The 25,000-nt window shown below is 41.8% G+C and overlaps 1 protein-coding gene across 1 annotated transcript in view; it reads right to left on the reverse strand.

Moving 5' to 3' along the window:
- Positions 1-25,000, reverse strand: part of tenm2b (teneurin transmembrane protein 2b) — a 322,068-nt gene that overhangs the window by 73,131 nt on the left and 223,937 nt on the right. The window contains exon 6 of the mRNA XM_047805881.1: positions 5,823-6,061. Coding sequence (XP_047661837.1) covers positions 5,823-6,061 — 239 coding nt within the window. The remainder of the gene's footprint in view (positions 1-5,822; positions 6,062-25,000) is intronic.

Genomic DNA, 25,000 nt, shown 5'->3' on the forward strand with positions numbered 1-25,000 from the left:
ATTAATATAAATATAGATATTCCTTTTCTGAATCACAGAGAGATATGAAATGCTAAGCCACCTTTCTTTTTTCCTTCCCCACTCGCTAACTCTTCTTTTCATGGTCTGTTTAATAATCAAACTGGAATGACATTTTCCTGAGATGGAAATAATTGAGAACTCGTTAACGTCACGAGCAGCGTGATTAAAAAGCTGAAGATCGCAAAGACCAGAAAGCCGAACCCGAACTCCCGCGCTTCCTGTTGTTATGGAAACGTTCCCTCATCCTAATCCTCACTTTCGCACAAGTGCACAAGTTTACATCACGAGTGTGTATTTAAGTGCAGGGCAGTAACACAGGCACAGGCACACAACCGCTTTTTTTTTAAACACCAGGCTAAATACCAAAGCTAAATACATCTAAGGACGAAACAAGAACAAACTCAGAGACGGTAAACTCGTAAACAGGAGGCGCGCTCGAGCAGAACCGGGAGAAGGTTTGTCGTTTCCGCTCCTGTAACTGCGTGACGCTCTTTTCTGGTTGGCTCGGTGCTCGGTGACATTTACCGTCCATTTCACTGTTGGAAACGAGCCATTGTTCCACTTTTAATTAGCTACCCATACATTTAACTCGACATATCCTCCCTTTCTGTGTCTCTGTGCCGTTCCTAAAACCACAAACAAAACACGCTCACGAAATAAAAGAGCGTTTCTTCATCCCTTCTGTCGGATTTATTTATGACTTACTTCGTCTCATAATAAGGAGCAGCACACACACACACACACACACACACACACAAGCGCTACACAGCCTCCGAGAGATTTACTTAATATCATGGCTAAAACTAACGCTCAGAGACAGACATCAATATCCTATACGAAATATTCATTTATTATCTAAGATTTCTAGGTCACTACTTCAATTGAAGCTATTTATCAATGTCGTGAGAAAGGTCAGAGATTTTCAGTCTCGTGCTTCAGATAAAACCGGTCCGGACTGACATCATTCAAAGCCTGTGAAGAAATCTTGGAATTCGTGTTATTTCGATGTTTCTGTGTGCGAGTCGTTACGATGATTATCTAATTTGTAATGAAAAATTGCATAGAACATGTGAAAAAAAAACGCACAAAGGAAGCCTTTTGGGCGCACTATAGAAACCAGCAGATGAACTCGCTGCTCCTCTCGGCGCACGGCTGTGCCTGGAGCACAACAATGAGACACATCAGCGCTCTATCAAAGACCCTTTGAAGCCTTTGACTCTCAGCAGTAAATGTCAGTCTTTTGAGTGAGTCACATAAGTGCGTTCTTAATGGCCGAAGCATGGCGTGTATGTACAACCATGGCAACACTCGCGCATCTCCGCTAACTAACAAACTGTACTCGCTCGCGGTTGGAGGTTTAATGAGGAGGACCATTAGTCGAGTAGAATAGAAATGACAAAAAAAAAAAAAAGTCTTTTTACTTCCTTATATTTAACTGCTGATTTTTGTTTCTCGGCTCATTCCGAAACGATGTTCAGTGCACTACATATTGTACATATGTGGGGCATGTTGGGGCAAGTTGTGGCCTAATGGTTAGAGAGTCTGACTCGTAATCCGAAGGTTGTGTGTTCGAGTCTTGGGCCGGCCACGACTGAGGTGCCCTTGAGCAAGGCACCGAACACCCCCAACTGCTCCCCGGGCGCCGCAGCATAAATGGCTGCCCACTGCTCCGGGTGTGTGTTCACTGCTGTGTGTGTTCACTGCTGTGTGTGTGCACTTTGGATGGGTCAAAAATGCAGAGAACGGATTCTGAGTATGGGTCACCGTACTTAGCCGTATGTCACTTCACTCATACTGTACTTACGTTCTACAATTAGCCTACTTTCTATATACCCTACGTATTCCCAATGGTGGAAATGTTGGAATTTCCTCCTGTTTTTATTGCGTCCGTGTTCAGTATTGAATGTCTTTGTCTCACTCCACATTGGGGGTTAATATACAGTACTGTATATTTACATTTACATTTCTGGCATTTAGCAGACACCCTTATGTAAGTGACTTACAATTTATTTCAATTTATACAACTGAGCAATTGAGGGTGAAAGGCCTTGCTCAGGAGCCCAGAAGTGTCAGCTTGGTGGACCTGGGATTCAAACTCATGACCTTCCGGTCAGTAGTCCATCACCTTAACCACTAAGCTACAAAACCCCGTGGTAGCTCCGACCAAAAATATGAAGCTTAAATGAAAGTTAACATTCAGGACTAATTTTTAATGTTTAATAAGTATTTCTGTTTTTATTGATCCTACTACAGGAGATAAATAAAACCAGTATCTTATCCATGTATCTTCAATGTTGATATCGAACCCATTTCTGCTCTCTGAGATGCTCCAAGTGTTTGTTCATAAGCAGCAAAAATTTATCTTCAACCTCTAAAATTCTGTGTAAGGTTCCCAACAGAGGAAAAAAAACTCGGGCCAAAAAAAGCATTCATTTCTTTATACTGATTGAAAATGTCCCATAAGTAGATTTCCATTCCAGTCTACTGATAAAAAGCTAATTGTATCATATGGGGCATGTGGTAGCCTAGTGGTTCTGGTGTTGGGGTACCAATCGGAAGGTTCTGAGTTCGATCCCAGGTCCACCAAACTGCCACTGTTGGGCCCCTGAGCAAGGCCCTTAACCCTGAATTGCTCAGCTGTATAAAAATGAGATAATGTAAGTCGCTCTGGATAAGGGCGTCTGCCATATGATGTAAAGGTATCAAATAAAGCTAGCAGCTAACACATAAACTAGCTAGCAAGCAGATTCTTTTCTGCAGGATGTAGTACATATATTAATCCATACATTAAGTGTATAACAGTTTTGTCTCGGTTGAACAGTTTTGGCTTCAGCAGACTCATGACTGATCCTGTGTAGTGAGTAACACGCTACTTCTTTGTCCCTTTTTCCTTACCCCCCCCCCCAAGTACGACCATGTCATTTAAGTATTTTACTTGTATGAATACTTTAACATCAGTCTATTTGTATAGTTACTTTATATTCTGATATATATATATATATATATCCTACACAAAAAATACCCTCCAGTCATTGTCAGCTTCATGGCTGTAAAAGCCTTAATTAACCACTCTTTACAACCACGATCAGTAGAAAAGCATCTCAGCTAGCACAAGAGCTAAATTAGCACTACTTTCAGCCAAGAACAGGAATCTGCCTGAAACTGGAGAGTTAAAGATGTGAAAATATCATCTGGTCCAATTTTTTCCAATCTCGCTGTTTATCTGAGCCGAGCTATCGGAAGGATCGATACGCGGGTATTAAGGGTTAAACGCGGTCCATAATTAATATCCAGGGAATCAGAAATAGCTCAAATAAAGTAAACACGCCAGCATTAAAACTCAGATACTGTACCGAAAGCTTCAAAAGGCTCAGAACATACAGGAAGCATGTATGCAAGAAGTTCAAGCTGAATATACTGATGATTAAATTCTATGTTTTATATAGCAACCCCCCCCCCCCCCACATTAAATGTTTTCATCCTTTAGCTGGTGCTGTGATTTAAACAGCAAAGGGATATAATGTTCTTAGCCTAATGATAATCTAGCGTTTTCATTGTAGGAGTGCTACTCCAGCAGTTATCACACGCAATACACACTATGTAATTACTTTATAACAACTCTTTAGCTCCTTTATACAGCACCGCACTAGGGCAACTTTAACCAGACAAAAACTAACCTGAGGCAGATTTCTTTTAAAGGTGTAGTTTAAGGGGTTGTACAGACAATCTACAGTATAAGCATTCCTTAAATGTCTGATACAGCCAGAAATATACGGACACCTGACCAGCCTAAAACCCACCCACCCACCCCACCCCACCTGACCAACCTACCCCAGCTTCTTGAACATCCCATACTAGATTTATTCCCCCTTTATTTGCTGATATTATCATCTCTTCTCTTCTGGAATGTTTTCCACCAGATCTTGTGCTAGAACTGGTGGCTGTATATGTGTGAATTGTAGATATGTTCAGTCGTCAATAAGAGCATTAATGAGACCAGGCTCCGATGTTGATCATGGCGACGAGGTCAGGTTTCAGTTGATCAGAGTCATGGCTCTTTTGCAGGACAGTCGAGTTCTTCCAGTCCAACCTTAACACACCATGGAGCATGAACTGTCCACAAGGGCATTGTCGTGCTGGAACAGGTTTGAGCCTCTTAGCTCCACTGAAGGGAAACTGTAACACTATACAGCATACAAAAACATTCTATATGCTTCCTACTTCTAATTGGTGAAGAACCACATATGGGTGTGATGATCAGGAGTCCACACATCATATAGAAAGTATATGTTTCACTGGATTTAATTTACATCTAACACGGTCACGAAAAAGCTTTTACTCGTACGCGCTCGTGCGTTATTACTGTATGTACTTTATTTCCACATAAACGTTATTATTACATACGTGTCATAACAAAGTACATTACAACTGCTGTAGAGTGAGGAGTCTCAGTCCGCTGTTTACGTTCAGCGTAAGATCATCACGGCAAAGCCGTACGCCCTCGTGCCGGATCTTTTCGCCGCTCTCAAATCAAAATGCCTTCGGTTTCTTCGGTTAAGCTTCCACAGGGGAATACTGCAGCAACACAATTAGCACTTTCTCTTCTACAGACTGTGTTAGAGAGCAAAGGTGAGCAAACAAACCGCGTAACTTCAAAATGGCTCAGGAATACAGATGGATCATAAGAACCAGATGGAGTAAATTCCATATGTACTGCCAGGTAATATAACACACATATATAACAAATCCTACAGATCGATTTGCTCTAAACTTATCCATGTGTTTGCAAATATCAAGCGAGCTTAAAAATAGCAACTAATAAAAACAGAGAGGTTTATAAATAATCTCCCTGAGAAGGAAAACAGTGAAGAAGAATGTGCTTTATTATTATTATTATTATTACTTTTCAGAAGTGTGTATAATTAAAGCCTCTAGACACTAACTATTTAGAAATTGTAATGTCTTGAACAAATGAACAAAACAGATATCATCACATGCCTCTTACCGGTCCTCCTAAATCCACAAGTTTATACTAGTGTTTAGGAGGACTCGGCTCTCGGGAAGAATGTGTCATGTAATTCACGTAGGAAATAAATAGTAGTTTGAAAATAGCAAAAATGATCAACTGTACCACATGTGGCTTTCTTAGCTGAAGATTTTAACCTTATAAGTTGCTCAAAAGCACAGTAGAAATACAGTTGTGGAAAGGAAATGATTTATAATCACTCAGATGAGGATGGGCTCCGTTTAGAGTCTGGTTCCTCTTAAGGTTTCTACTTAATTTTTTTTGTCATTTTTCTTCTAATTAAGCTACTTTGTCCATTGTTAAAAGTGCTATACAAAAAAAATTAAATAAAATGTAAAGACAGCAGAGCAAATCGGAGGTATGTTTAAAAACACAACCATTAGGGTTCTGTATGACTGTCACAGGTTGACAACGTACATCTTCCAGCGTACAGTCTAGTAGCATGTTGTGAGCATTATGAGACTAATTCTGTTAATAAGGATTGACAGATTACCTCAGATTTCATGTGTCTGAATAGTTGTGAAAAATGTTAATCTGGCAACCCATTTTCTTCCTGATTGAGCATCATAATGGGGCAACATATTTCATACACGAATGGGGCTTCTATTAGTGTTTTTTTTGTGTGTTTCACATTTTTGACCGCTAGGTGCAATAATTACTTTTAACTAATCTCTGATATGGTAAAGCAACATGGCTTGACTTTAACCTTTACACTTCCTTATGTAGTTAAAAACTATCCTACTGCAAAGACAAACTGAAGATATAACAAGCTTACCAATGAAGTAGGAGAGCAGCACGGCGAGCAGGACGGCAGCGACGATGGCGGACATGGCAGCACATTTCCAGCTACAGTACTTGGAGGGCTTTTTGAGTTTGAAGGAGCTCCTGGAAAAGGTGTTCCTCGGCAAGAGGCGCGGTGGTGGCGAGTAGACAGAACCCCCGGTAAGGGGGTAACCTGGAGAAGAACTGCTGAACAGAGGAGTGCTTCCAGATGGAGTCTTGAACAGGAAGTGCCTGCAAAAAAGAGGAAACAGAGGTGATGCTAAATCTAAAGCTTCCCAAACAAATGCCTAGATAACATGCTCGAGTACATGCAAAAGGAACACATGGCTATTAAGAGCTAATGACTGTTAGCAGACTCGATGGCAATGTTCTACTGGGAAACTATGCATTAAAGAGATCTGTTAAATGGTCTGTTTAGGGAAGTAAATCGCATCCTTGGGGAGAATTGAACAGTAAACCAGGTATTATCGAACCAAAATCGCTTCCATTGCCAGCACTTCATTCACTGTGTTACACAACAGAAAACCCGACATGACTGTCGACTCTAGTACTTTCACTTGTAAACAAAATTCACTGTAGGGTCTGCTGCCAGATCTGCGGTCTGGTCGCCAATCTTTACTGGTTTCATATTCCATAAGAAAGCACAGAGTGTGAATGTTAAATTAGCAATGCTGGAAATAAAATACTGCAATCAAGAGCCAGAAAATTTACATTTACAGCATTTGGCAGACACACTTATCGTGAGCAGTTGAGGGTTAAGAGCCTAGCAGTGGCAGCTTGGTGGTCCTGGGATGGCCCTGAGATTTGAACTCACAGCCATCCAATCGGTAGTCCAACAATTTAACCCCTGAGCTACCATTTACTCTGGGACCCTGGTGACCTTCTCCACCATGAAGAATGAACCACATCCAACAGAAGTAACTGATGAAGCCAGAAGATGAAAGCTTACTCTGTGGACAATATGCAACATGTATTGTTCTCTGGTGTGTCCACCTTACGTCACATCCCAGAGCGTTATGGCATAGAGAAGCCCCAGGAAAGCTTACCACCTTCAAAGCTGCATGCTCAGCGTTAAGCCCAGACTTAACCTGGCCACTGTACTGCAAGATGATTGGCTCAAAATCCCTTTGGTTACTTTACAGCACTTGTGTTGGTCATTCCCAAAACGACATGATGCTGTATTCGCTGCAAAAGGAGGCCCTATATCATACTAATAAATTCTTATGTTTTAAAAATAGGTGATTCAGTTGAATTGTACATTCATGATCACAGACAAGTAAATCTGTATCAGAAAAGGATAAACAGACCCATTCAGGGCTTGATGTCTTTGGTCTTAACCACTTACACAGCTACTGTAGCTGGCTAGTTATTTAGATACTTGGCTTATTTGTCCACCATTTCCTTGATACTAAACGATTTCACTATATGTTTAGCTTGCTGTTATGCTTGGCTTATATGCATGCTAATACTAAATTCCATAGCCACTGAATACTTTTAAACACCATTTTGTTCGTTATTAAAGTATTAAAGCATTTATTTTGTTTCCTCATATCTGTTTCCCATTATTTCTGTGATGCTGCAATTATGAGATCTGGGAAAAAAAAAAAATAAAAAAATAAAAATAAAAAATAATAATAATAATAATAATAATAATACATTTCTAAGACCTAACACGACACACCACTGTCTTCTTATTTTAAATGTATGTTATCTTTAAGACAGAGCTAAATAGTAAATATTAAGAGCAGTCATGATGTTGTATTGTGCAGGAGATGACTACACTGTGTGTGTGGACTTTGTGTGAGTGGCACCGCTCCAGAACTACATTCCCTGCTGAAAATAAGTTGTTTTTAAATCTTCCCATCCAAACTCACTCCCCTCTCCCAGTACACTGTGAGCCAGGATTTACAAGTTGCCCATAATACACATATTTGTGATCCAGTGGCCAAGTGTCTGCATTGATTTTGCATCAACAGTCCAGAGCCCAGCATGCTCAATGGCTCTCAGCCTCTCATGCTTAGCCTGGACCTCATGGATCCTCTGAGTCCAAACCTCAACCTGGAGAGTTGTGTGTCCATGAGGATGCACACAAAGACAACACAAGGCCACAGGATCATAGTGTCCATAAAGTCTTTTGTCTTTGAGACAACGCCAGTACAGCGTGTATGTGGGCCAGATTTGTGTTACAGCAAAAGGGTGACAGGTGGCTCTGAAAATTTTCATTGCGGGGTCTGTTGCACCAACATGCGTCTTGATGTTCATGTTTATGTGTGTATGTGCCTGCAGGGCAGATGGGAGAGCGATAAAAATGGAGGCGAGTTGACCAAGCAGCTTTGGTGAGTGCTTGGCCTGGCTCAGGCACCACTTTGGTGTTTAACTAGCCTCAGATCTGTTTCCATCAATGCTGCTCAAAACAGGAAGTCCAGGCTGACCCTACCTGGCCTTGGCTCAAGCCCCTGCTGAGTCTCCAACTGCTGCCTCATCCCCAAACCCCTAGCTACACCCCTGTGTGCCAAAGAGCTCCAGCATTACTCTGCCTCAGCCACCTGCTAACACTCTCCCTCCGTCACCTCATCCAATGGCCGAGACCAAAGCTAAGCTTTACATAGCCAACCAATCAATCAGTCCTGGACCTCGATGTATTAATGGTCAACCAAAATTGATGGGCTTTAAGCTGGGCCTTAAATGTGTCCATGCTTTCGGTGTAGACGTGTGAGAGATCTCCGACTGCTATACTGTAGATGTGTACGTAGTAAAGTTCAGCAAGCAGATGCAACATGAGGCCTGTAAGGAAACAAAAGGCCCAAGTGTCCGGGGCTTGGTGATGAATAGATTGATATGTGGTACAAAAATCTGTTGATAAGCAGGTAGCTGTAACTGGTGCAACACTTCACTACAAAAAAAAAAGAAGTGCTGTATCGTTAGCAAAACACAATTAATTGTACTAGATCTAATTTAAACACCTTTGCTTGATGACTAGACTGAATGATGTGGAATGAGTTGTGAAATCTTGGTTTGATTCTCAGCTCAGATATGAGCTCGGTGATTAATTTTATTCAGGGTTTTGAAAACACACGCTCTGATCATTATGGCCGTCCGAAAACGAATTGCGTTAATGTCACCGGATTCAATCACTCGGAACCGATACACGCATTTGAATGAATTAAACTCAACAGGCTTTTTTTTTCTATGTGGGGTGATGCATTAGCAAGGATCAGGACATGGAAATGGAAGATATGATTAAAAGGTTATGAGTTCAAATCTATGCATTGCCCTTAATCCTCGTCTGATCTGTTGTATCCTGCCTCGGTTGTACAGTAAGTAACCACGGATAAAAGAGTCAGCCAAATGAAATAAATGTAACTGAAGCTGCTGATGATGTGAGAAGACCAAAGAACAGTGGATGTCTTTACCACAGTTCTTTAAATGATCATTTTAGAGATTTTGCACATTTTGAGAATCTGCAATAAACCATAATAGATTTTGATTTTCTTTTTTCTTTCCATTCCGAGAATGAGCACCAAGAAATCACAAAGCATCAGATTTGCATGATTTATTACATTTTAGGAACCAAAGACGAATACGTCCGGCTTGAATAGATACGGTGTTGTAAATGAAAACAGATACGAATAGGAGGCGGGCGATTAATTATTTACAGGGACTCACGAGTTGTTTAGTTGGGGCTAGAGGTGTTCATCTGGGAGGTCGCAGTGTTGTGAGTAAGGTTTTTGTTTTTTTTATCATGTAGAGGCAATATCCATTAACATCAACATATGATAGATAAACAAAATAAAAAAAAAAATCTGGTGTAGATATTTAACACACACACTTGTATTAAATCCGAATATGGTACAGTACGAGCGCTACACGAATCCAGATAGTGGCACTACATTACGCCTCTAACACATAACATTCTGGCTTGTTTATAGTTCAGAGTGTGGTTACTTAGTATTTGGTATTGTTTAAGGAATTTTCATTTCATCAGCATAGATGTGAAATGTGTTTTTTGATGGTGATATCCAGGGGAAGCCTGTATATGCTGGAAAAAAATAAATAAATAAATAAACAAATTGCCCAAGAATGGATCCCTGAGGAACACCTTTGTTACTGGCTTTAAAAAATGGCTTGTGTGTGTGTGTGTGTGTGTGTGTGTGTTTGTATTTGTAGTGTACACCATGAACTCTAGCGGTGCAGTGTGAGAACATCCAGTAGGACTCACACAGTGTAGAAGGATGTTGTGCTCGATAATATTAAACGCTGCTGTGAGGTGCAGGAGTAACAACAGGGTTAGTTTGCCATTATCGCTGCTAACTTTCAGTGCTATGACAGCTTGGAAAGCCCGGCTACAACTGCTTACACATGTCACACTGGTTGAAGTGAGGCTGAAGTGAAACTACTACTTTTTCAATCATGCTGTTACAGAACCTCTGTTCTGCGCTGTGTGAGCTATGATACTACATTTTAGTGACAAATGAACCTTACGCTCTCACGGTGTCTCCTATATCCACTTATTATAAATAAATCCAAAGTTCTTCTGATCGTAGTTATGCTTTATCCTATTACAGGGTACCAGGAAGAACATAAAAATGGTTTTCTTAGTGATGCCATAGAAGAACCATTTCTGGTTCCCCTTAGAACCTTTCAGTGAACGGTTCTTAAAAGAATCCATTGTTGTCGTGCTATTAAGAATATTTTTGTAGTCTAAAGAACCGCTTTGCACCACAAAGACCCTTTTGTTCAAAGAGAAACCATGGACCATGTTCCGTGGATGTTACGGGTTCTTCACAGACCCATATACCGTGACAAAGAACATTTCTATCCTTCTAGCATTTCCATCCTGATGGGAGTGGTCTCTTCCAGGATGACTCCGCCCCATCCACTGGTCACAAGGTCTCACTGAATGAGCTATTGAGTATGAAAATGGTGTAAATGCTATGATCTGGCCTTCATGCTCACCACCACAATATACTGTTAGGAGATGATGGAGTGACATGTTATACAAAGGCCTCCCTCCTCCTCCTCCTCCTCCTCCACATCATCATCATTAGTGTCCTTCACTCCAGTACAGTTCCAGAGACTTGTTCCACTGATGCCAAGGCCCATTGTCCTCTATTCTGGTTGCTCATGGTCCCCAACACAGCAAATTATTTTAGACAATGTTTGTTTCCTTTTAATAATATGCCCAATCCACATTATACACAGTAAACCAACCAGCTCTAGGAACACAGACACCCACTCATAAGACCACTGAGGGCTGACAGAGGAAGTCAGTTGGGGTGAGCGCGTATTGAGTGAGTCTGAGCTAAGTGTGTATGAAGAGGAGTGGATAAGAGCACTCAACTGGGCAGAAAGAAAATCCTTCCATTCCCCACCCTGTTGCCTTTAGTGTGTGAATGCGTCAGGATGTGCACACTTGAATTCTCAAGTCTATATGATACGCTAGATTATCCGTTCACGGTATTGTAGTCCAGAAAGACTGAAATAGTTCTCCAGTCAATTTGACAGATGTTACTAATTAGATAAACTACCGATCAGGAGGTTGTGAGTTTGAATCCCTGGACCATCATGCTGCCACGGGTGGGCCCTTAAAACATTAACTGCTCAGTTGTGTACAGTAAATGAGACAAATGTAAGTCTCCCTTTAGATACGTATCCGCCGAATGCTGTAAATTGTAGGTAAGCAAATAAACACTACGATGTTCCTGTGGTTCTTTACTCTTTGAAACATTTACATAGACTCAGCTCTGTATTTGTAAATCTGATCGTTCCAACCACTTCAGAAGGTCTGAAATGTGTTTTATGTGTAAACACTTATTCATCTTATGCATCAGTGCTTCAGGGGAAGAAATCTACCACTCATCAGTTTTTTTTAAGGGAGAAATACTAGAAAAGTTTCCCCAGGCTACATAGTCAAGCCTGTTGTGACAGAAATTGTACAGTATATTGTACAGTACACATCAGGCACTCTGGCGGATAAAAAGCTACGGGTCGTTTATTTCGGATCGGCTGTAGGTTCTTGAATAGTCTATAAGCTACATCCGGTATTTACATTTACGATATTTGGCAGACACTATTATCCAGAACAACATACATTTGTCAGGGACTTACTCAAGGAACCAGCAGGGGCAGATTGGTGGAGCTGTGGTTTGAACTTACAACCATTTGATCCGTAGTCCAGTGCCCCTGAGCTACCACACCCTTAAGTACGAAGTGAAGTGAAGTGAAGTGAAAGTGACATACAGCTAAGTACGGTGACCCATACTCAGAATTCGTTCTCTGCATTTAACCCATCCAAAGTGCACACACACACAGCAGTGAACACACACCCGGAGCAGTGGGCAGTCATTGGGAGCAGTTGGGGGAGTTCGGTGCCTTGCTCAAGGGCACCTCAGTCGTAGTATTGCCGGCCCGAGACTCGAACCCACAACCTTAGGGTTAGGAGTCAAACTCTCTAACCATTAGACCACGACTTCCCCATTATTATTGGGGAACATCCCATTGTTATTGTTAAATGACGATTTAAATGCCTGTCTGAAGACGTCGTGTCTGCAGGGTTGAGATCGACACAAAAGAATGTTTCCTTTTTGCCTGTTTTGTATTCCATACACGAAGCTTAATTTGGGATCCTTTACAAACCTGACTTCAGAGTTTAGCAACAAAAGATCTTTCTCTGAGTCCAGTGTCCATGCTGCTACACAGAGAAATCTGTGTAGCTATGAACATATTTATTTACATTCAGATTCGCAGCTCCTGAGCATGTAATTATAGAATTAACCGGTAATTAAGGATAAAAACTTGCCCAAAGAATAATGCTAGCAAATGATGTGCACTTAACACGCTTTACATATGTCTCTACGTATGTCAAAGACACCACCTTCTTTTTTCCCCTTAGAGCCACAGATCAGTTATAGTCATAGGGGCATTATATAATTTATCAGGCATGACAAGATGATATTAAAATTAATGCAAAGAAGAAACTTGCAATTTTTCTAAATTACAGCAGATTTTGCGTCATCACGACACGCGTTTAGCCGACGCTGTCTTCCATTGGAACATGAGTTCAGATCTCATAGAAAGTCATTACATGAGTATCTTCACTGGCAGGAGTTTAAAAGTAAAATCCTGCGCTGCGAATTTCACCATCAGAAGTTCGAGCTCAAATTTAGGATAAAACGCTGAGAAATTACACACGTTCTCAAAAACCTAACGTGAATGAAAAGCAGAAAGAAAATGTACCAGCTAAACCAAGCAGCCCAAAGCATTCTCTTACAGGAAGAAGGTGGAGAGGGTTCTCCGTGCAGCTCGTCTTATAAAGCATAAAATCCGTCTGATTACATGAGTCATTAACAAAGACTGCAGGAGCCTGATTACAGTACTGGGAGCTGAAGAGCCACAGACGTCGGATGTTCTCTTTGTCTTTCAGAGCGGTTGTTGCAACAGGGGAACGCTTGAGCGATCTCGGCCTCTAGGCTGAAATCATATGTCAATGCTGTGGAAGGACAGAACCGGAGGGACATGTGAATAAAAGAGATGGATGCAAGGAGACACTTGAAGGAGGATGGAGGACTGAGGGGCCAATAAACGTGTTACAGCGGAGACAAATTCACACGCTGGACCAACTGCGGTCGTTAACCCCAACTCACAGAAATACACTGGTCATGTCCCAGCTGTCTCTCTGTCTCCGTCTGTCACCGTCTCTCTCTCTCTCTCTCTCTCTCTCTCTCTCTCTCTCTCTCTCTCTCTCTGTGTGTGTGTGTGTGTGTGTGTTTCGCACACACAATCTCATTTAGTACGTCATGTCAGGAGTTTTCCCACAGACTGCTGCATTACTGAAGCTGAACAATAAATTATAATGCAACTAACAGACGACTAACCAGACGTCCTCGTTTTACCTCAAGTGTTAAGTGTATTTATACATTGCAAATAGCAAGAAGTGTCACTCAAAGACTGACTAATGTTTGGTTCAATTCAGCAAGTTGAATTAGCCTCCTTTTTTTTTTTTTTACCACAACATCGATTTGGTAAACAAAACTGAAAAACATTCTGAACTAAAAATTGTTATATAGCCTGATATCTGTAGCTGGCTCAGTGAACCGAGAAGCAAAGATGAACATTTTTATCTAAAACCTTGCAAACAGCTACAGCTCTACTCTCGCTAATCCTAGCTAGCATGCTAATACTTCTAACGATACACTAGCTTTTGGATTCTGATGCGTCAGAAATGTTCTCATCACATAGGAACTGTTCCAGTGATTTACTTGTTCTTGAGTCATCTTTGTGGCAAGACGGCTCCGTTTTATATGAAAACATATCTCGAAAATAGTTCCGAGCGAAATATATTATATATTATGCTTTTATACATAAACAAGCTACGAATAAGAGGAAATACAACCATGGAGCTATCAAGCAAAGGGCAACACATGTAATGCTACAAGTAAAGGAGTGGGGGTGGAAGACCTTGTGTACATTTTTTAATTTATTTCGTTTTGGAGTTTGGTTATTAGTTCAAGTTGAAGCGGTCAACGACCTTGGTGTTTTTTTTTGCTGTATTTTAAATATAGAGAAAGCTTTTGCTGTCCGGATTGTTGGAGGATCATTCGGTCGCTGAGGGACAGTCAGCTGGAAAGATCTAGAAAGGGACATCAGGTTCGTACCACCGTAAACCGACTATGGTTGCTAGAGAGAACAAAAACCCCCAAGGAGAGTGTTGAGATAAGGTCTTGTACTTGAGCATCAAGGTCTTGTGTTGAAACGTCCCCTAGTCGAACCATGATGAAATTCGTTTGATCTACACAAAGAGCTTGACTGCTGCCCACCCCGATGCATTAATTACCGAGCTGACAGTGATGGGCAGCGCTAAAGCTCCAGCCGTCAGCCTTCAGTCAATAAAGCAGCAGTGTTCGACAGACTCTAATTGCAGCGTGGCAGGCAGGAGGTAAATTAATTGATTATTCAATTATATTTTATTCATTGTTACTCTGTTGACTTTGCAATTTTTCACACGCTTTCCAGTGATTGTGAGCAAATAGTCCTTGCAAATGGAATTGGCACCAAATCTCAAGAGCAGTGCCAAGAATCAATCAGAATAAGTCTTTTTTACTATGCAGTATTATAGGAAAAAAGGTGCATCATACTGTATCGCTCCACACTGTGATTTATACGCCACGCTCTGCGTCCGTCCGTCCGTCCGGGCGGTTTTACTAATCCGTATCTTTACAGGGTTCGGCTGTACAGTACATCTGATATTAGCGAAAGAATGAGAAGAAAGAGGACGGTCCTTCGAAAGCATGTAGCAAAAACCGAGCGAAACGTCGAGCACTTGAAAACGCCGCTAAACGTCTGGCTTTCGCAATAAACACCTTTCTCGTGCTCCTGCGGGAGCGAAAGTAGAGCCAAAGCAATTAACGAGTAAAGAAGGGATTTAACAGATAGCGCACCGCAACACAAACTCCGACGCCGCTCGAGCGTTTATTAGTATAAATCTGTGAAAGAATGCATTTAAAAAGGCTCGCCGAATGTTGACCGATTACAGAATCCTTATCTTAGCGGCGAAAGATTCTTCCTGCCTTAAAGATCCGTATTTTAAACACGCCGTTTAACTTCGAATTTAGCTTCTGAAAGGATCAAAAAAAGGGCAGATGAAAGAAATAAAATAGAATCATTTTCATGTGTTAAAGATGATCAGCATGTGTGAAACTTTTCACGTGACTGATAACGAGCAGTTAAGGAACAAGGTGAAACGCTAATGAATGAATGTAAGGCTCTACGAACGAGGTGAAAGTCCCTTTTTTTTCCTGCTTCTGCCGTTCGCTGAAGTCCGTAGGGACCGTGTGTGTTAAGAGTAACGTGAAATGTGTTACCTTTAATGTCTAATGTGCTGCACGTTTTCTTTGTTGTCCCAGTGATAACGTGTGCATAAGAACACAGACACTGTAACTGAAAACGGAGTGAGCCAGAAGATCATTTACAACCGATTGTATCGATGGTTTCGCATCCAAACGTTTCAGACTGTCACAGGAGGACATTGGCCCTGTTCACACTGCAGGTAAAAGTGGCCCAAATCTGATTTTTTTGGGGTCAAGTGACCAGGTCAGGCTTCTTCAGGAGTAGTGTGAACACTCAAATCTGCCCCAGATCTGATTTTTTTTTCAAATCAGATCTGGGCCACTTCCATATGTGGTCCTGAATCAGACCCAAATCTGATTTTTTTTTAAAAAAGTGTCCGCAGTGTGAACAGCCAAGGTGGATTTGATGCGACTTTTACGTCAATCTACATCGACATTCGTCAGAATTATGCGCCGGTGAAAACGTAATTTTTTTTTTGCGCCGGCGAAAACGTGACACGAAAAAAAAACGTTTTCGCCGGCGCAAAAAAAAAAAGTGACATAAACGTGACTGGTAATGTGTGTGTGTTAAGAGTGTTATATAAAGTGGTTACGTGAAGCAGCTCATAATGTTTGCATTGAATACATCACATTACATCCTCCATGACCTCGCCAACTTTTTAGCGCGACGGCGTGCTGCGTGTGACGTCATTGTTATCGTTCGTTTGCGCATGCGGGTCAGATCGAAACAGCAAACAGTTCACACTGGTATCTGATATAGGCCACATTTTAAAAGGTAATGTGAACAGATCTGAGCAAAATATCTGAATTGAGCGTTAAGACTTGCAGTGTGAACGTGGCCATTGTGTTGTTAGCTAAACATCGAGGAGAGCTATGAGTGTGTTATGTGAGTTTGCAGACAGAGACTCCGAAGGTTCATCAAACTTACGAGTTGTTTGTTCAGTTTTTTGTTGTTGTTGCAGACTCGTACGCCAGCTTGGTTTAATTTCAGAAATAGTGTAGTGTGTAAATTAGCATTGGGTTCCATGTATGTATGTTTCTTTTAGGGTATGCGTAATTGACTGTGTTTGAGTTTAGAAGATTAGATGCTAATGTGTGCATTTATTTATTATATGACTTTTTTTGACAGGCACAAAGAAATAAGTCTTATGCTTAAGATACATTTCTGTTAACTTCTTGCTTAACACAAACTGCATGTTTGAAATGTTATATGGAGCGTAATAATTCATTTAGGGTATCGTTTGAAGGTTATCGCTGAGCGGTAATGTGGTAATGTATGTGTATTGTAGATGCTAAGGTACATAATCTGATCGACCAATGAGAAAGAGATGAGAGTTAAAAGGTTTAGAACAAATAATAGAATAGAAGCCCTTGGTTTGTCACATATACATTACAGCACTGTGAAATTCTTCCTTTTGCGTATCTCAACTTTGGAAGTTGCACAGGGTCAGGGTTAGAGCACAGGGTCAGACATGATACAGCAGCTGTGAAGCAGAGAGGGTTAAGGGCCTTGCTCAAGGGCCCAACAGTGGCAGCTTGGCAGAGACTCTGATCCTCTGATTAACAACTCAGAGCCTAAACCGCTTGAGCTACCGCTGGTCTACATTTACTTAATAATTAATAAGTAATTTATGTACAGTGCATTTATTAGAGGAATTTTGTCTTTTATTATTAGGGAATTTTGTCTTTTATTATTAGGGATATCATTTTTTTTGTCTGGTATTTTGTCAATGAGATATTCCATTCATTTATTCATTCATTATCTACCGCTTATCCAAAGTTCTCGGGTCACGGGGAGCCTGTGCCTATCTCAGGAGTCATCGGGCATCGAGGCAGGATACACCCTGGACGGAGTGCCAACCCATCACAGGGCACACACACACACACTCATTCACTCACACACTCACACACTACGGACAATTTTCCAGAGATGCCAATCAACCTACTATGCATGTCTTTGGACCGGTGGAGGAAACCGGAGAACCCGGAGGAAACCCCCAAGGCACGGGGAGAACATGCAAACTCCACACACACAAGGCGGAGGCGGGAATCGAACCCCCAACCCTGGAGGCATGAGGCGAACGTGCTAACCACTAAGCCACCATGTCCCCCCTGAAATGTTCTATGTGTTTACTAAGTTAAGGAGATATTCATGTATCATGTTCAGGACCTACGATGACACTAGACATGATGTAGAATAAGACATTTCTCCGAATATGAAAAGAGATGTTCGATCTACTTAGCGATGATCCTTCTTTATTATATAAATATATTCACGGGATTCTGATTGATGATTAGTCATGAAAAGAAAATCCAGATCAATATCCCTCAACTCGATTTTCTACGCAGCCCTATGCTTAATTCCATTAGTTACACCATGTCAATAATAGGCTGGTGTTTGTCTTGTTACGCCTGCTTCTGTAGCTGCACCGTGGAATAACACTCACGTCTGATTGCTCCGAATATCGGACGTCGGCAGGTTTATATTAATGCGCTCGCTCTTTAGAATAGGTTATTGTTGCCGTAATAGCGACTCGTACTGGGACTTAATACAGCGTGTAGTAGATCTTCAACTTAACCCTAGGGTATTTTCATATCTGGTCCAAGTTCTCGAAACTGAACTCGAGACTAATTTTGAGCTCCTGGATCGGAATCGTAGATCTGCTTGCGAGTCATTGGCCTGATTTTGTAATTCCAAACATGGCTTCAGGTTTCAATGAAGGACACGATACGTACAAATGGGTTGCGGATCCTGTGTAAGATGATGTTTAGCCATGCAGGATGGTTCAGGATGAGCTCATCACACAGCTACAGTCCTGCAAAAGTCAATACCTGATACCAACAGCCAGAGTGCTGCTTTTTCTGTTGTTCTGGAAGTAATGTGACCAAAAAAGTAGTTTGGTCATGAAACTCTTCTTTCTGCTCTTCTTCCTGCAGTGAGAAGAAGCCAAACCTGTGAGGTTCCTGAGGCACCTAATGATGGTGTTTGGGGAAGTCGTGGCCTAATGGTTAGAGAGTTTGACTCCTAACCCTAAGGTTGTGGGTTCGAGTCTCGGTCAATACCACGACTGAGGTGCCCTTGACCAAGACCCCGGACCCCCCCCAACTGCTCCCCGGGCGCCGCAGCATAAATGGCTGCCCACTGCTCCGGGTGTGTGTTCACGGTGTGTGTGTGTGTGTGTGTGTGTGTGTTCACTGCTGTGTGTGTGCACTTTGGATGGGTTAAACAAGAGAGTATGGGTCACCGTACTTAGTCGTATATCACGTCACGTCACGTACCATCTCCAGTTGGATCCTGCTTCATAAGGATTCCTCACCACAGTCACCTCAGGCTTGTTCATTAGGGATAAATACTATTAATAAATACTGATATAAATAAATATTAATCTTGATCTTTTGTATTATATTGATCTTTGTATAATAAACGTTTTGTACTATGTTTCGTATGTTCTGTGAAGCTGATTTTATACAATGTTCGACGCTTAGCAGAACGATCCATCCACCAAGCCCAAACCTAGCCAAATTTCATTTTCCTTCAACTTCCACTTAAAATCTATTCTGGTTTAGGGTGTTGAGTGAATTCATGCTATTTGTCTTGTAGAGTCTGGATATCTCCCATTACCGGTGCAGTATAATAACTGATAGGGATTTCTGGAGGGAAATTTTAGGGAAGGAGTCTCCAGTGTCAGCGCTTTGTATAACGCTCTGAACCAAAACCTTTGTGATATTTTTCCTATTCTTTACAGAAAACTTCATCTAGACTGGATGCTGAGCGTGGCTTGTACCAGATGTCCACTCCATAGTCCATACAGCACTGCGCTGCTCGTGAACTGTGTGTAGATAAGAGCCATTGCGATTCCACTCAAGAAAGCATGGTTGCACAACATGCCTCCGACGCAGGATCCACAGAGTCTTATCTGAAATTCGCCACAATTGCATAACGCCTTCTGAACACCGGCTGTAAATATGTATACTCCAAAGCGCTCTATAACAGCCACAATTAAAGCGAGTACATTTCGCACTGAAGAGCGTTGTTAGAGGAAAATCCTCCACGATAAGGGCTGTGACATGTCATCACCTCAAAATGGCTTCGTTACATTTCACAACACGTCCTGAAACGTTAACAGCTCCTACACCACGCAGATGTGCCAATGATTCTCATTTTTATTTCGTTAATGAACAACGCGCAGTGCTTTTTTTAACTTTACGCTCGGTCTCACTCTCTACACAGGAAGCAGGCAGTGTTGTAATGTAATGGAGTAAAAATACTTGGTTACCGTACTTAAGTAGAAATTTCACGTATCTGTACTTTACTTCGCTATTTATATTTATGTCAACTTTCACTTTTACTCCACTACATTTCCTAGATAAAATGTATACTTTTACTCCGTTATATTTCCTAGATAAAATGTATACTTTTACTCCGTTATATTTCCTAGATAAAATGTACACTTTTACTCCGTTATATTTCCAATAAGCGTCTTCGTTACTCGTTACTACAAAATAAAATCAGAAGAAATGTGTGTGACTGCAATAAGGGAGGTTTGGCCAATCACCGCTCCTAGATTGTATCCCGCACGTCCGCGCGCTCTACGGAGAAGCACAGGTACGCGCCGCGTGCACCCGCGGTCAGAGCTGGAGGCGTTTATCTATAACGGCGGCAAGCAAAAGCAGTGAAATGTCACTATTCTTATTACCAGAGTTGATAGCACAAACAAAATATTAATGCAATATCAATACTAAATAAAAATAACATTTATTCGGTCTTTGTCTTGTGAATATTTGTTTATTAATGACTGCATTCATTGGACACACTGTTTGTAGAGAATACACACATACATGAACTGATCTGATTCGAGACTGACATCATTACATCATGCATAAAATTTTGGTGTCCACTTTTGCCATTTAATAATACCATAACTTTTGGCTTACTATGTAGTCATATAATATATAATATAAAACTCTTCTTGTTTTAAATTCTCACTGAGGGATAAAACCCCTAAAGATGAAACCCTAGAACCGCCCCTGCTCTTATACCTACTGAAAATCACTGAAATTTTTACTTTTCACTTTTACTTCAAATACTTAAGTACATTAAATATCAGAAAATGACTTTTGATACTTAAGTACAGTAAATATCAGATACTTTAAGACTTTTACTTGAGTAATATTCTAAAAGGTGACTTTCACTTCTACCAAAGTCTTTTTCTAGTACGATACTTGTACTTTTACTCAAGTATTGCTTTCTAATACTTTATACAACACAGGAAGCAGGAAGTGGAACGGAAGAGAAAAACCTACTGGTCTTTACAAAACGCTGGCACTGGAGACTCCTTCTATAAACAGGCAAAAAAAATGTAGCCTTAGTTTAGGTGAAGCTTCTGTTACAGTCTCTGTAAATGAGTTTCTATGGAAACGATAATGTAAATGTAAAAAAACCGACCATTTCTATTGGAGAGAGAAAGGGAGGGAGGGCAGGAGGGAAGGGAAGAAAGGGGGGGGGGCAAGAAAGAATTAGGAGACAGAGAGTGAGAGAAAGTGACAGAGGGAGGGAGAGAGAGAGAGTGATAGTAAGAGAGAGAGTGAGAGAGCGTGACAGAGGACGAGAGAAAGGGCAGAGTGAGAGAGTGAGAGAGAATGACAGGGAGAGGGAGAGAGAAGGGGTAGAGTGAGACAGAGTGAGAGTGAGAAAGAGAGAGAGAGACAGGTAGCGAAAGAGAGAGTGACAGAGGAAGAGAGAAAGAGCAGAGCGAGAGAGAGAGAAAGAGAATGACAAAATGAGGGAAAAGGGTGTGTGTGTGTGTGAGAGAGAGAGAGAGAGAGAGAGAGAGAGAGAGAGAGAGAGTGAGAGAAAATGACATGGAGGGAGAAAGAGCGAGAGAGAGCAAGAACGACAGGGAGAGGGAGAGAGAAGGGGGAGAGAGAGACAGAGAGTGAGAAAGAGCGAGAGAGAGAGAGACAGGTAGAGAAAGAGAAAGAGTGAAAGAGGAAGAGAAAAAGAGCAGAAGCGAGAGAGTGAGAGAGAATGACAGAGGGAGGGAAAAATGTGAGAGAGTGAGAGAAAATGACAGGGAAGGAGAAAGAGCAAATGAGGAGAAGAATGACAGAGGGAGGGAGGGAGAGAGAGAGAGAGAGAGAGAGAGAGCGAGAGAGAGAGAGATTTAAGAATTTAAATTTTGCCTTAAACCAACACACAAGCCTGTTAGCAGCATGATATGCCATGGAAAGAGCGAGTGAGAGGTTCAACGCCGGGATTCTAAACAAGCCCAAAGAGACAGAGTAACGAAAGCAAGAGGACACGAGTCAGCGAGGATGAGAAGAAAGCAAAAGAAGCAGGAGAGACAGTAAAAGAAAGAGGACGTCCCATCCAGCCCCATAAGCCAATGCCCTGCCACTAACAGACACTCGTGCCTCTTATGTTCCTTCACTGAAAAGAGAAGTCCACTGTAGTTGTAGCTCCAGCTCAGGGCCACTGCTCCAGTTTTCTCCCTTACAAACCTTCCCTAATTGGGCTCGGGCTCTCCTGTAGCCCTGCTGCTTCTTCCTGGACAAATATAGAGCCGCTGTTACTGGGGGCTGTGAAGCAGCCGAGGATACGGAGCTGACGAGAATTCCCAGCGCTGCCGCTCCTCAGGCTGTGTGCTCCGACACCAGGCCATTAAGGAGTGCGATCATTTGCGTGCTGCGCCACAGAAAGGCAGAACGTCTGCAGAAAGCATCGGGTCTCAGAAGAACTCTGGAGAACTCCATTCCAGCTTCCAGAGCCAGGAGAATCGCGCGAATGAAAGAAGGAGACAAATGAAATAAAATCTCACTTCGAAAAAAAAAAAAAGAAAGCTTGAAAAAAAAAAAAAACCAGACTGACAGTACATTTCTACGGACCGACATATCGACCCAGTGTGATTTAGGCAACTTCGGAGTCTGCCGATGACTGATTAGGGATCGTTGGTAATACAGACTCACTGGCCACTTTAATAGGAACACATGCGTCTTCCTTGTTTATGAAATTCTCCGATCAGCCAATGGCGTAGTAGCATAAAAATCATGGAAATCTGCATGAAGTGTTCACGGATTTCTATTCTACCTCACCGGGTCTCGGTAAAATTGTAACGCGAGAATTTCCTTGTACGTAGAACTTCGTATGCACATGACAATAAATTTAAAACTGCTTTGAACGGACAGAAAGCATACGGTAACTCGATTAACTCCGCTCTCCAACCGCGGTGAGCAGGGAACGTCTCAGAAGGCGAGAAATATATAAACCCTTGATGGTGAACAGAAGTCAACAACAACAGAACAGATGTAGTAGTTTACTGGTTAAAATGTTGGACTGCTGATCGGAAGCTTGCAAGTTTAAATCCCAGGTCCACCAAGCTGCCAATGCTGGGCCCCTGGGAAAGGCCCTTGACCATGAATTGCACAGTAGTTTAAAATTCATTCATTCATTATCTACCGCTTATCCGAACTACTCGGGTCACGGGGAGCCTGTGCCTATCTCAGGCGTCATCGGGCATCGAGGCAGGATACACTCTGGACGGAGTGCCGACCCATCACAGGGCACACACACTCTCATTCACTCACACACTCACACACTACGAACAATTTTCCAGAGATGCCAATCAACCTACCATGCATGTCTTTGGACCGGGGGAGGAAACCGGAGTACCCGGAGGAAACCCCCGAGGCACGGGGAGAACATGCAAACTCCACACACACAAATCGGAGGTGGTAATCGAACCCCCAACCCTGGAGGTGTGAGGCGAACGTGCTGACCACTAAGCCACCGTGCCCCTCCTTAGTTTAAAATGAGATATAAAAAAAATGTCTCCGAATGCCATAAATGTAAATGTAAGTCCGTATCAGGTTCCTGTCCTATCAAGCCAAGAAAGAAACATCAATAAACACACGCAGACTTAACAAAAGCCTGGACCACTAAAGACGGTGCCCGGTGTTTCATCAGATCCCTGAACGTCTCTGACAAACTGGGAATCTGACTGAAGTATTTGTGTGTTGTGTAACTCTGTGTTAATACTGCACATGCCTCCATTTCTCCCAACCCCTCTGTGATGGACAATAATGCAGAGCTGCGATGAAAAGTCACCCTTTTAACCGCTGGGTGAAAAGCAGACTCCTGCCTTTGAAGGCTGATCTAAATTGCCTTGTAAACAGCCAGCGGTTTTAACGAACTACACGGCTGGGAAAACTGCTGGGGCTGCACTTCATGGCAGACAGGACCATCCAGCAGGCAAAGCAATGCAGGAGCGAGAAGCGTGAGGTCAAGACCTTGTGACCTACAACAACCTCCATCTAATTGGCCTGCTGAGTGTAGGATTTTTTCTGAAGTGTGTGTGTGTGTGTGTGTGTGTGTGTGTGTGTGTGTGTGTGTGTGTGTGTGTGTGTGTGTTGGGGGTTGGGCTGTTAAGAAAAAGAAAATAGATGGTATGCTTTCAGTGTTCCTATTTGTGATCTTTTTTTAGTCGAGAAACAGATAATGCGTATGGATTTTACGTTATTATTTCAGATTTGGTTATTTTTATTTTTAATCTGGATTTAGTTGATAAATAACTACGAAAAGAGTTTAAAGGATTTACTCAATTAAAAGTGGTTTACTCGGTAAAAAAAAAACATTTCTTTTTTTTTTTCTTTTTTTTTTTTTTACAATTCAGAATAAAAAATGCTGGATCAAGTGCTATTTTAAAAGCAGCTGAATAATCAGGATAAAATAGATAAAAATGTGATCAGCTAGAACATTCATTCATTCGTTCATTTTCTACCGCTTATCCGAGCTTCTCGGGTCATCTCAGGTGTCATCGGGCATCGAGGCAGGATACACCCTGGATGAAGTGCCAACCCATCGCAGGGCACACACACACACACACTCTCATTCACTCACACACACTCACACACTACGGACAATTTTCCAGGGATGCCAATCAACCTACCATGCATGTCTTTGGACCGGGGGAGGAAACCGGAGTACCCGGAGGAAACCCCCGAGGCACGGGGAGAACATGCAAACTCCACACACACACAAGGCGGAGGTGGGAATCGAACCCCCAACCCTGGAGGTGTGAGGCTAACCACTAAGCCACCGTGCCCCCCTTCAGCTAGAACAATTCGTGCTAATATATATTACATAATATGCTAACATATTGAATTTTATTTTAGAATCTTTTTTTAAATTAGTATCTTACATTTTCAATTGTCTCTTTGTTTTATGTTACATCATCTCACATATTATATTATATATAGACAACTGTAAAATTCGAAAGACCCAGTCCAGTCTGGTCAGTATTTTCTATCCCTGATTTGTTTTGTGATG

This window comes from Tachysurus fulvidraco, chromosome 21 (genome assembly GCF_022655615.1).
Source record: "Tachysurus fulvidraco isolate hzauxx_2018 chromosome 21, HZAU_PFXX_2.0, whole genome shotgun sequence".
Classification (NCBI taxonomy): domain Eukaryota; kingdom Metazoa; phylum Chordata; class Actinopteri; order Siluriformes; family Bagridae; genus Tachysurus; species Tachysurus fulvidraco.